The following is a 12,303-nucleotide window of genomic DNA, read 5'->3' as shown; positions in this document are numbered from 1 at the left end:
ATATTCGTAACGAGTCCATGAATTTGACGATAATATTATTAAACTCGGCTCTTTTCTATAATTGGCGTGTGACGAACCAAAGTCAAAAAGCTGCCCATGTGGGCATTGAGCAAGCCCGCCTTTTCTCGCGATTGCGCGTCCCTCGCTCGGTTATCGTAACAATGATGGGAGCCAAGGCAAAAAGCCAAGGCTTGTGATAGTACCGAGTAGTCACATGGATGAGACAGCATGGGCGCGAGGCGGTTGAAAGGATGCTTTGTCGGTCGGTCACTAATGAAGCAAGGTCGCTCCAACCAACACCCGACAGGATATTCATAGAATGCGAGAAACGTGTCTTACGACTATCCATTTTGGTCAGTATCCTGCTGATTTCTTGGGCCGAGATTCGAGTCACTTCGGCAGCAGGGCACAGCTTGTCTTTTGCCCGGTGCCAAGTCATTGCCGAGTAACCGCGAAACGAGAAAATATCATGATAGTGAGATAACCTGCAGAAAAAGCAGGATCGAAAAATAGCTGTTGCCTGACCGAGCTCCATCTGGGGAATCCATGACCAGCCTCCTCAAGTTGGGCAATTCGACGTGGACAGGCCCTGTTGGAGGAAGCGAACCCCTACTGCATGTTGGCTTGCTGACTGATGACAAAAAAAGTGTAGCCTCAATTTTAAGGACACAAGGCATCAAAGCGGGTAAGCTCCGGGAGGAACCAGGGACTGCCACCTGCGACTCGCCGTCAACATCAGCCCTACGGGAAGCTTGACCTTGAGCCGCAAGCATCGAGCGTTGGCGCCGGCATGGGGAAATCTGGGGAGAGCTGGGGTCTTGTTTGAATTCGATATTGACGACATATAAGAATATTAAGAATAGGAATTGAGAACGCAAATGGGCCTCGGGGCGGTCGCGAAATGTCTATAATGAGCAAATGGGCAAACGCCTATCGAAATTTCACAAAAAGAGCAAGATTCATGTCCGAAAAGTCATGTTGAAGATTCATTCTGTTTGTTTCGCAATTCATGTCAAAGCCTCGATAAATTAAGTCAACTTCGGGCTCTCCAAATCGCCATGGTGTCTTCCGACCCTTTTGTGCCAATCAGAGGTCAGAAGCGGGCCAGTTGCCTGGAAAAACGCTCGGGCCACCTTGTTTTCTTTCGCGCCAAAATGCACGTGAGGCCGCAACTCGCCAGACCTCAGACTTCGACGCCTATCGCCCGTGAACCAAGACGCGCAAAACTGCTTCATCCCACGCAGTCACCTGTTTTTTCTTTTCTTATTCGTGTTCGCCCGTTTCCCCAAATTCACCACCAGCGCCGTATATACGACTATTCACTTTTGCTCTGGATGCCTGTCCAGCGCATCCCGACCGATTGCCCCCTTTGATGCTTTTGCGCTGATCCCGACGCGCGCGCTGTAAGCCACAAGCTCGACTGCGACCACCCCATGCACGCCTCAACCTGATATCGTGCACTCTCCGCTCATGTAAACAGTGAGTTTGCGCAACCAGCTGGTCAACACAAACGCGATGATTCGATGCGCATCGATGCATTCTCATCATCAGTGATGACTGCCGCCATGGTGAATGATCCCTTTGCTGACCTCCCTGCTTGTCTTTAGACCCAGCAAAGCTCGACAAGACCCATCGTCCGTGTCATTGCTGGACGCCAGAACCGCCGCACACAAGCAAAGAATCGATACCAGCATCACCTACAATGGTCCCCAAGCGCAAGAGAGTCCTCGAGGACTTTGATCCCAACAAGTCCGACTCCGACGACGAGAACTTTGACCCTTCCGTCGCCGGGCCGCCTCGAAAGAGTTCAAAGAAGAGCGGTCGCTCTAGGAGTGGAAAGCCGAGTCGCCGACGTGGGAATCGCTATCGGGGATCCGACATCGATGACGATGACGACGAACTCTCCGATAGCCAGGAGGATGACTTTCTCGACGACGATGACGAAGATGAAGAAGACGAGGATGCTCCCGTAAACGCCGCCGGTCGACGTGCCCGGAAAGCTGCTGTCAAGCATCAGAGCTACAGAGAAAGCAGCGAGGAGGCAGCCGAGACTGGCGACGATACTGACAAGCCTGATGACGCCAAGGACGATGGCGATGCCGATATCGATGCCGAGGCCGAAGATGTAAAGGAAGTCGAAAAGGAGCCCGAGGAGGAACCTGCAAGACCAACCAGGAGCAGAGTCGTGAAGCTTAGAGTGCAGAAGGGTCAACTGCCCACTGTCACACGCCGGACAACTAGAGCCCACACGGAAGAGGCAGAGGAGTTCCTGGAGCTCTCCAACTCGGGCAAGCACGCCGTTCCCTCGCGAAACTCACGGAGTCGGAGCCCGGAGACATTCGCCCGGAACACAAGGGCATCGCGGGCCATGAAGACGCCCAAGAATGCCCCAGAGACTATCCCGGAAGCTACTCAAGAGAGTGGCTCTCGGGAAACCAATGACGCCGATCAGCCTGATGAACTTTCCCAAGACCCTGAGGAGATCCAGAAGAAGGAGGACAAGGATGAAGAGATGCAGGACGTTGTCCAAACCGATGTCGTCGAAGAGGATGCCCCTGGAGAAGATGCCCCTGTGCAAACGGTGGAGGAAGACGACGACGAGGACGACGTACCCATCACTCGCAGAACTCGAGGCGCTCGCGCAAATGCCTCAGAACAACCAGAGGAAGTCGAATCTGATGCTGGGCCCAGAAAGTCGCGTCGCCTGACCCGAAAGTCCAGCAAGAAGTCTCATGAGCCTAGTAGCGACTTTGAACCTGGCGATGATTCGGAAGATGCGGCTGCCTCCGGTTCGGAAAAGGCCCACGACGATGATGACGTCGACAGCCCAGCCCCTCGAGGTCGACGAGCACGACCTGCCAGAGGTTCGCGTCAAGGTGGTGATTCTGGCGACGAAGAGCCCGAGTTTGATCTTGACGAACTCAACGAGGAGGCGCGCGAGTTGCGACAGGATTCTCGTTCGCGCCGGCGCCCAAGAAAGGAGTCACCTATCGTCTACCAGGAAAACACCCGAAGATCCAGAGCCCGAGTCAACTACTACATGCCTCCCCTGACCTCGGTTAACATTGAGGAGGAAGAGGCCGAAGCCGCACCCGCACCCGCGCGTGCACGACGAGGTCGTGGTGGCGCTAGCCAGGGCTGGGAGCGTAACCTCAACACCACATTCGGTCCCTTCGGAGGAGGCGGCGGCGGTGGTTCACTTCTTAATGGGCCTTGGGGCACAGGCGCGGCTGGCGGTGTCGACTCGGATAGCAGTGACGACGAGATGATGCATCGTTCTAGTGTCGCTGGCAACGTTGGCATGACTCCGACATCTGCGGGCCCTGCCGGCGGCCTGCTTCCTGGCGCACCAGGTCTCAACATCGATGGGGTTGGAGCAACTCCCAATGTTGGCAAGATCAAGGACCGCAAAGCCCTTGCTGATGCCGACCCTCTTGGAGTTGATATGAATGTCGACTTCAGCAAGGTTGGTGGTCTGCAGGGTCATATCGACCAGCTGAAGGAGATGGTCCAACTTCCCCTGCTCTATCCTGAACTCTTCACCAGATTCCACGTCACTCCACCAAGAGGTGTACTGTTTCACGGTCCACCAGGAACTGGTAAAACATTGCTTGCCCGAGCCTTGGCCAACTCGGTGGGCTCTGGCGGCCGAAAAGATCTCGTTCTACATGCGCAAGGGTGCCGATGCCCTGAGCAAGTGGGTTGGTGAAGCCGAGAAGCAGCTCCGGCTGCTTTTCGAGGAGGCAAGGAGAACCCAACCTAGTATCATCTTCTTTGATGAAATCGATGGTCTAGCGCCTGTCCGATCCAGCAAGCAGGAACAGATTCACGCCTCCATTGTGTCGACACTCCTGGCTCTGATGGATGGCATGGACGGCCGTGGTCAAGTCATCGTTATTGGTGCAACCAACCGCCCCGACAACATTGATCCTGCACTCCGTCGACCAGGCCGTTTCGATCGAGAATTCTACTTCCCCCTGCCGGACATTGACGGACGAAAGTCGATTCTCAACATCCACACTGCGGACTGGGGCCTGTCGGAGCAATTCAAGGACTCACTGGCCGAGAACACCAAGGGCTACGGTGGTGCTGACTTGCGAGCCCTTTGCACAGAAGCTGCTCTCAACTCCATTCAACGGACATACCCCCAGATCTACAATTCCAAAGAGAAGCTGGTGGTCAACCCTGAGAAGATCAGCGTCCACGCAACAGACTTTATGCTATCTATCAAGAAACTGATTCCCTCATCTGAGCGATCAGCAACCTCTGGCGCCCGACCTCTTCCCAAGTCGATAGATCCGCTGTTGCGCAAGCAATTGGCAGAGGCTAAACGCGCCCTGGACGGACTGCTACCTCGTAAGAAGAAGTTGACAGCACTGGAAGAGGCCATGTATGAGCAGTTCGAAGATGATGATCACGGTTTTGGTCGAGAGGCGATGCACCAGGAGTTTGAGCGATCTCGAGTATTCCGTCCCCGCTTCATCATTCACGGACAGCATGGAATGGGTCAGACTTACCTCTCCTCCGCCATCTTGCACTACTTCGAGGGCGTTCATGTGCAGAACTTTGACCTCCCCAGCATATTGGGTGATGGAAGGGTAAGTAATACATTGTCATTTAGAGTAAAGATGTGATTCTAACGTTGAACAGGCCATGGAGCAAGTCATTGTCGGACTCTTTACGGAAGTTAGACGACACAAGCCCAGCGTCATCTACATCCCCAACATCGAGGCCTGGTATCTCGCGCTGCAGGGCACCATTGCTCTTACGACATTCAAGACCATGCTGCGATCTATCCCTCCCACTGACCCGGTTCTTCTCCTTGCTACGGCAGAGGGCGATAAGGACGACCTCCCCGCTGAACTCTTCCGGGACTTTTTCGGATTCTCCAAGAAGAACCAGATGAAGATCTCAAAGCCCGATGCGGTAAGTGAAGTAACTGGCTGTTGTGATGATGTATTCTAACCTTGGACAGATGGCTCGAATGGAGTACTTCAGCTTGACCGTCAACTACGTCAAGAAGAAGCCGGCCGAGTTCCCCGATCCTGCGAATCGCAAAAAGAGAGTGCTCGAGGAACTCCCTGTTGCTCCCCCGGTTCAGCCTCCTCCTCCTACCAAGGCTGAAATGAAGGCGGCGCAGAAGAAGGATCACCAACTTCTTAACGCCCTGAAGATCCAGCTGCAGCCCATCATGGACCAGATCAACAGGAAGTACAAGAAGTTCAGGCAGCCTGTCATCCCCCCAGCCCAGATCGAGTACCTGTTTCTCGAGTCGGATCCCAACTACGTGCGGCCTGATGTGGAAGGCGTCCAAACGCGACCCTTTGAGATCGTCAAGGACAAGCATGGTAATGATGTTCTGAGAGACACTGCCACTGGCAAATGCTACTACAATCTCGAAACAACAACCATCGAGGAACGTCTCTCGAACGGGTTTTACACTCGGCCAAAGGATTTCCTTTTCGACATTAAGGCACTCGCAAAGGACGCCAAGAATATTGGAGACAAAGAACGAACCCTCAAGGCCAACGAACTTCTCAGCAATGTCGAGGTTGATGTCGCTAGTATCGAGAATCAAACCTCGCAGATTGACTGGGAAGGGCTTTACCGACGTCAAGTCCAACGAGCCAAGGACGCTGCCGAGAAGGAACGGAAGAGAAAGGCAATGCAATCGCTCGTGGACCGTGTTCAATCTGATCTCGGGGGTGGCAACGACAGCGACTCGCAGGGTCCGGTTACCCTGGGAGAGACAGTGCCTGGATCGCGGACAATGGCTAGATTCCAAGTGAGAAGCCCGCTGTCAAACGGTCACGGTCTCTCAGGCCAGGACTCGCATCCCCTCAGCAATGGCACAGCTCATCCTTCTGGCGATGACGTTCAGATGAGTGGAGTCGACGACGACACACAGGCTGTTTCTCAGATGGGACCTCCGCCCAAATCTCACGAACACCTCAGTCTGGCACACACAGGAGTGACACAGATCTCGCAAAAGTCAGCCGTGACATCCCTACCACCCGGAGTTTCGCCTTCAGCAGTGATCAATGAGGCCTCGACAACTAAGACATCAGACCCCTCTGATCATCGGTCATCGAACTTTAGCACCCAGATGACTAATGGCACTCATGCTGAGAACAGAGGTTGTGGCGAGGATGACACTACCGAACTCGATATACCAGACACTCTTTTGGTGCCGGGCCAGAACGAGTCCTGGATGCACTCTCAAGCCCAGCAGGCGGCAGCAACAGGCAACGCCTTGCCAGGGTCTAATCTGTCAGGCAGTCCGCCTTCGCAGCGCACGTCTGGCTTTAAGGCTCACAGCGTGGGCGGAATGGCGCACATCCTGAACGACCAGAACTCTGATGATCATTCCATCCGCAACTCGGGCTCGTCCGGTTCTGCTTCTCAGCCGCTCACGGCCGACGAGGTGGAAACGTTCCTGCACAACGTGACAAACATGACGAGCGGCTGCACCATCGAGCAGCTGGAACAGATCAACCGTGAGCTCATGGACGAGATTTGGCGCACAAGGCACGAGTGGAACCGCAGCAGGGTCATCGGATTCGTCACGTCGGTGTTCAACGACACCATGCGGGACATTGACAGCATGCAGGAAGTTGCTCCGCCCAGCCAACGGCAGAGCTTTTAAGCAAGGATCGGAGTTGCGAAATGTTAAGGGAAACGTCATCTTGTAAAGGAAAAGCCGGAAGCCAGGGCAAAGAGTTGGGTGATTGATTGAAACCATGTTTAGGAGTTGGGGTGTTGCAGCCGTTTGGCTATGGAGGAGAGATGCGTCTGTCTGGCTTAGAGGATATCAAACACTACACAGCTTATTTTTTCATATTATTTGCTTCCTGTACACTGGTCTCTCTACCCTCATGTATACATAAAATACATTCAATGATGCCGCATGTTTACAACTTGGCCTTGGTGCTATCATACCGCTTTCCTTCATCGGCCTGCTCGGCCACCGTGAGGTCTGGCAGCTTTTGGGGCATGATACGACGGGGTGTGGTTCCCGGGATAACGTTGTACTTGGAAAAGTCTGCGACTCCGGCGTGCTCACGGAGAAAGTCCTCGTCGAGGAGGAGTTCACCGTTGACGACAGAGGGGGGAGCCTGGAGGATGGCGAGGATGGCGTCGGAGAAGATGGTTGCCTTGCGCAGGTCGTTGGCTTCGTCTGGGTTCTTGACAGTGAACTGTTGAGTAGCAGCAGATTCGATGGCCTGGCAATGATTAGCAGCGTTCTGTTCGACATTACTCGAGTCTACGCACCACAGCTGGCCAGATGCTCGTAATAGCCATGTCCTTCTTCCCCTCACGCTCAAAGTCCATGGCAAGACCCTTTGTCAAGACACTCATTCCTACCTTGCCCATGGCATATGCCGTCTTGCCGCGGAAGAAGCGGCTGTAGATTGGCGGGCTGACGACTACTATACGGCCTGTGGAAGGGAGATGGGGAAGCGCAGCCTGGACTGTTGCGTAGAGTCCTTCTGGGTTGACGCGTTGCATGAGCTGGAAACGCTTTACGGGAGTAGACGCCACGGAAGCCCAGAAAATTGCGCCTGAGTTGTAGATGAGGACGTCTAGACGACCGTATGTCTGGGTTGTGTTAGTGGTGGATGTGATGAGGTTTGGGGAAGACTTACCGATAGTGTCTTGGACACGAGAGCATCGACACTCTCTGGGGAGCGAACATCAACTTGAACGGCTGTTGCTTGGCCGCCAGCTTCAGTGATCTCCCTGGCGACGGTGGTGATGGTTGAGGCCGAGGAGTTGGGGTCTGGCGGGAAGGGGCCTGCGGGCTTGGAAGGGTCGCTGATGGTTTTAGCAGCAACGACGACTTGCGTGTCCGTTAGTTGAGATGCATAGCCCTTGGAAGAGTGTTACGGACCAGCGTAGCCATTCAGGCCAAGGTCAACGGCGACCTGACGGCCGATGCCCCGTGAGGCACCGACGACGAGAGCGACGGGCTTGGTGGATGACATGGATACTGAGTTAATGATGTTTTCTTTGGTTATCTGGATGATGCCTCGGGAAACTCTTTCCTCTTGAATTCACGTATAAGTATATCTACGGGTTGATTACTGATACGAACGGTGATGCTCGGCACCCCTTGCTCGGTGGTGGATACATAAACTATCCGAACCTCGGCATCCCCACACCCCACATGGAACCCGGGGGCCCCACGTCCGCTCCGCGATTTTGGTAACACGGGGGGAAGGATCACGTCTTAAACAATCAAGATCACAACAACTACCTATAGGAGAGAGAGATCAGTAAACACTGCAGAAGATGGGAGGACGCATTGATTGCTATCTGGACATTGGTGAGTTCTGCGACAACATAATCTGGAGCAGTTGCTGACTGTTGGTTGTAGTGTCCTTTTATAGCTATGTTGGGTATGTGGATTTGAGGCAGAACATTGACAAGCTTGCTGCCCATGGAGTCAAAGTAGAGTATGTATTTCTATTTCTATGTAACTCTCTAAGCAATTGCTAACTCGTTCTAGATTCCACCCCGTCTTTCTCGGCGGCATCAACAATCTCTCCGGTATGACAACACTGCATCTTTTCCTCCTCCTCTTCTTACAAAATTTTAGGAAATAAGCCTCCATGGACGCTCCAAGCCAAGGCTAAATACCTCGACGACGATAGTCGCCGTGCCGCTGCTCGCCTCTCAATTCCTTACCAAGGCTCACCACCCGACATCTTTGCCATCGCAAAGACCCTCTCGCCGCTGCGCGCCCTGCAATTCATCAAGGAAAACTACCCAGAGTCGACTTTTCTCGCAACTTTCCGCTTCTTCTTTCACAAGATATGGTTGCCTCCGCATATGAACCTCGCCGAGGACGCCAACCTCATAGCAGCACTGTCTGAAGCCACGGATGAACTTGACGGCGGATCGGGCAAGAAGCTTTTCACGGATGAGGATGTGAAGAAGATTATGGAGGGGAGACAGAGCACGAAGGAGAAAGTGAAGCAGCTGACGGCAGAGGCTGTTGATAAGGGCGCTTTCGGTGCGCCGTGGCTGTGGGTGACGAACCGGGATGGAAAGTCGGAGCCATTCTTTGGGAGCGACAGGTGAGTCTTTTTTGGTTATTTGACGAGGCTTTTTCTGACTTGAGTATAGGTTCAACCACGTGTATAGATTCTTGGGGATACCTTTCCAGGACGTCGAGGTGCTGCCACCTTCATCCAAGCTGTAAGTCGGATATTGGGATTGGAGGAGACTCAGGTGAGAGCGAAAGAATTACATTTCGAGAATTCCAAGGAGACTTTATTTTCAGCTAGCAATTAACCGCCATTAAATCAAGCATAATCATTCTTGGATTTTCGTGGCATTTGTATTTGCCTGTAGCTGAGCCAATTGTGTGACACAAACCCACTCACTCACTTTGAACTTGACACTCCACCAAAATCTTCAACCATCATCAACAGCGAAAATGCAGCCTCTTGAACTCACGCTCATCGTCGCCGCGACGCGAAATATGGGCATCGGCGTCCACGGGACGATGCCATGGACTGGTCTTCGTAAGGAGATGAAGTACTTTGCGCGCGTGACGACGCGGCTTCCGCCACAGGTACTCGATTCAATTCATTCACACCGCGCGTATAGCATCAGATACTGGAAACTAACGGAGGCTATAGTCACCTCCTGCTTCTCTAAACGCCGTCATCATGGGCCGTAAAACCTGGGACTCGATCCCTGTCAAGTTCCGGCCACTCAAGGACCGTCTCAACATCATCATCACCCGCTCAGCAGGCCTCGAGGACCCGACTCCAATCGTCGGCGACAAAGAGCCTGTCCGAGTATCATCTCTAGAGCACGCAATCCGGTACGCCCGAGCCCGAGCCGACGTCGCACGTGTGTTCGTCATGGGCGGTGCGCAGATCTACGCTGCCGCCCTAGAACTATCCGAGGCCCGACGGGTGTTGCTCACGAGTATCGAGCGTGACTTTGACTGTGACACCTTCTTCCCGATTGAGCTAAAGGGGGAAAAGTCCGGAAACTGGGTCAAGAAGCTGAGGGAAGAGCTGGCGAGCTGGACAGGTGAAGAGATTTCCGAAGATGGTGAGGAAGAGGCAGGGACCAAGTATGAATTTCAAATGTGGGAAAAGGTCGATTAGAAGAGTTAGAATACGACAATCCAAATGAGATGGGATATCATCCATGCATTATCTTCGTATATACATAGGTACAACAATCAAGATGCCCCAAGCCCGCACTCCCATGCCCTACCTATTCATACACCCCTTTTTAACAACCCAGCCCGGTTCTAATTTTTTGCATAGTTCGTAAACATCTGATGATACATAACATCCTCCTCTCAAGTCGCAGAGACCTTAGCCGCTCCCTCTGGCGGCACAACCTCCGCCTCATGCTTCACCGGCTCCCTCGCTGGGGTGACGTCGTCTTGCTGTCCGCTTAGCTGCTTCTCCAGTCTTGTCCAGAAGACGTCGACGGGCTTGCTGAGGATCTGGGGAAGTTGTGTAGCGAGCATGTTATCGCTTGCAGCCTCGAACTGTAGCAGCGTCGATCGCATCCAACCCACAATAGCAAGCAGAGCACGAGGATCAGCGTCAGGCGAACCCTTGAACAGGTTTCTCCAGACAGCACTGGCCAACACAGCATCACCCTTGATCAACCCCTCATCGTACGCCAGCAGCAGACCCCGCCACTGCACAAAAATATCCTTGAGGTAGCGCTGCCGCAGGGCGCTCGACGTGATGTGGTGATCGATGTGCATCTTCTTCTCGCACTCGAAAAAGAAATGATCCGTCAGCTGGTGCTGCCAGTTATGGAAGGGCTCGCGCTCGAAGCAGCGTATCCGTGCGTTGATGAGGTAGAGGTGAAGCATGGTGACGTGGGACCAGGTGCTGAATGTGGGAGGAAGTTTGAAGGCTATAGATGTTAGCAACCAAGACATGAATTGGGCTAGTGGCAGACTTACTGTGATGCCATACGCTATCTGGGTTTAGAGAGTGGCCAATCTCTTCACCATCCTCCGCAAGCTGCACCTGATCGTTCTTCCGCTCCTTCTCGGTGATGTGGTAGTCGGCAGCCTTTGACGACGCCTTGAACAACTGCTCTGTAGCACCTAGCACGCGGTAAGGCTCAGCCATGGCGCTCCCAAGGCCCTTGAGGAGACTCCTCTCGCTCGTCTTGCTGAACTGCCTCACGGGGACAGAGGCGGGCGCCCTCGCAGGGGTTATAAAATTCGTCCTCGGGGCAGCGGCAGCTCGTGATGCGCCGGCGCGGATTGCGGCCCGGAGGACGGTCCGGGCCTGTGTCCTACAGGTCTCGCAGGTCAAGCTCATTATGAGTGAAGTTCTGGGAGGGAGATTGAGAGGCGCTGGGTCGAGGAGGGAGAATGCTGGGTCCGTCCGGGGTCCTTCACGTCATGGCCGGGTGCATGACGGCTTCAATCTTTCAATGGCAGAGAAATTGTCTGCCATGTGAGTGGCCCGGGAGAATGTCGGCAGCCGAGGACCCTTGGTGCTACCGGCACTGTGGCACACTGTGCTAGATAACCTCCACAACCACCGCAACCATGAAAGGAACATCAACAACTCTCATAAAATCATGATGAATAAAAATACATATTTTTTTACATCTTACAGAGGCTATACTATTGAAATTTGGAAAACACCAATGAGCTGTTTGTTCCCCCAAATCCAAAGCTATTGGAGATGGCCACTCCAACATCCTTCTCTTGAGCTTCGTTGGGTACAAAGTTGAAGGCGGCTCCAACATCAGGCTTCTCCAGATTCAGCGTCGCAGGCACAATTCCCTAGAAAAATTGTCAATCAAGAGCCTTAGATATTCTTCAGTATTTCACATACCTCATGGATGGCCAGAATGGAGAAAAGGGCCTCAATGGCTCCAGCAGCGCCAAGCAGATGCCCAACTGCCCCCTTGGTGCTACTCACAGTAATATCCGACTCGCGAGCGTGGCCCTCGTCGCCCATCATGAGACTTCGGATGGCTGAAGTCTCGGCTATATCGCCAACTTGGGTAGCCGTGGCATGAGCGTTGACATAGTCGACCTGCGAAGGCTTGATGCCCGCATTCTTCAGTGCCTTCGTCATGGCGAGAAGAGCACCACGACCATCTTCTCGAGGTGCTGTCATGTGGTACGCATCGCCGCTGCATCCGTAGCCCTTGATCTCGGCGTAGATGCGAGCCCCCCGCGCTTTGGCATGCTCCAGCTCCTCGAGAACACACACAGCAGCACCTTCAGCGACGACGAACCCATTTCGGTCAGCGTCAAACGGTCGACAACTTGCCTGCGGATTGTCGTTA

General features: G+C 53.6%; 4 protein-coding genes across 4 annotated transcripts; 3 read left to right on the top strand and 1 right to left on the bottom strand.

Annotated features, from left to right (window-relative positions):
* Positions 1–1,702: 1,702 nt before the first annotated feature.
* On the top strand, positions 1,703–6,646 carry MRS44_003299 (uncharacterized protein; the record flags this gene model as incomplete). The annotated part of the gene is made up of 4 exons (XM_065623163.1): positions 1,703–3,634; positions 3,678–4,598; positions 4,651–4,926; positions 4,976–6,646. 4 exons carry the CDS (start codon positions 1,703–1,705, stop codon positions 6,644–6,646), a joined length of 4,800 nt encoding a protein of 1,599 aa, XP_065479235.1.
* A 265-nt stretch (positions 6,647–6,911) lies between these two features.
* On the bottom strand, positions 6,912–7,985 carry MRS44_003298 (uncharacterized protein; the record flags this gene model as incomplete). The annotated part of the gene is made up of 4 exons (XM_046275351.2): positions 6,912–7,223; positions 7,273–7,599; positions 7,647–7,840; positions 7,892–7,985. 4 exons carry the CDS (start codon positions 7,983–7,985, stop codon positions 6,912–6,914), a joined length of 927 nt encoding a protein of 308 aa, XP_046137411.2.
* Positions 7,986–8,292: 307 nt separating this feature from the next.
* MRS44_003297 (uncharacterized protein) lies at positions 8,293–9,205 on the top strand (the record flags this gene model as incomplete). The annotated part of the gene is made up of 5 exons (XM_046275350.2): positions 8,293–8,326; positions 8,378–8,456; positions 8,510–8,550; positions 8,600–9,080; positions 9,130–9,205. The coding sequence occupies 5 exons, from the start codon at positions 8,293–8,295 to the stop codon at positions 9,203–9,205; spliced, it is 711 nt and encodes a 236-aa protein (XP_046137410.2).
* A 237-nt stretch (positions 9,206–9,442) lies between these two features.
* On the top strand, positions 9,443–10,127 carry MRS44_003296 (uncharacterized protein; the record flags this gene model as incomplete). Its single annotated transcript, XM_046272565.2, has 2 exons — positions 9,443–9,580; positions 9,648–10,127. 2 exons carry the CDS (start codon positions 9,443–9,445, stop codon positions 10,125–10,127), a joined length of 618 nt encoding a protein of 205 aa, XP_046137409.2.
* Between the last annotated feature and the right edge of the window lie 2,176 nt (positions 10,128–12,303).

This window comes from Fusarium solani, assembly GCF_023522795.1.
Source record: "Fusarium solani strain SB1 chromosome Unknown bctg00000001, whole genome shotgun sequence".
Taxonomy (NCBI): Eukaryota; Fungi; Ascomycota; class Sordariomycetes; order Hypocreales; family Nectriaceae; genus Fusarium; species Fusarium solani.
The sequence above is the reverse complement of the archived record's forward strand: the minus strand, read 5'-3'. Positions and strand labels throughout refer to the sequence as shown.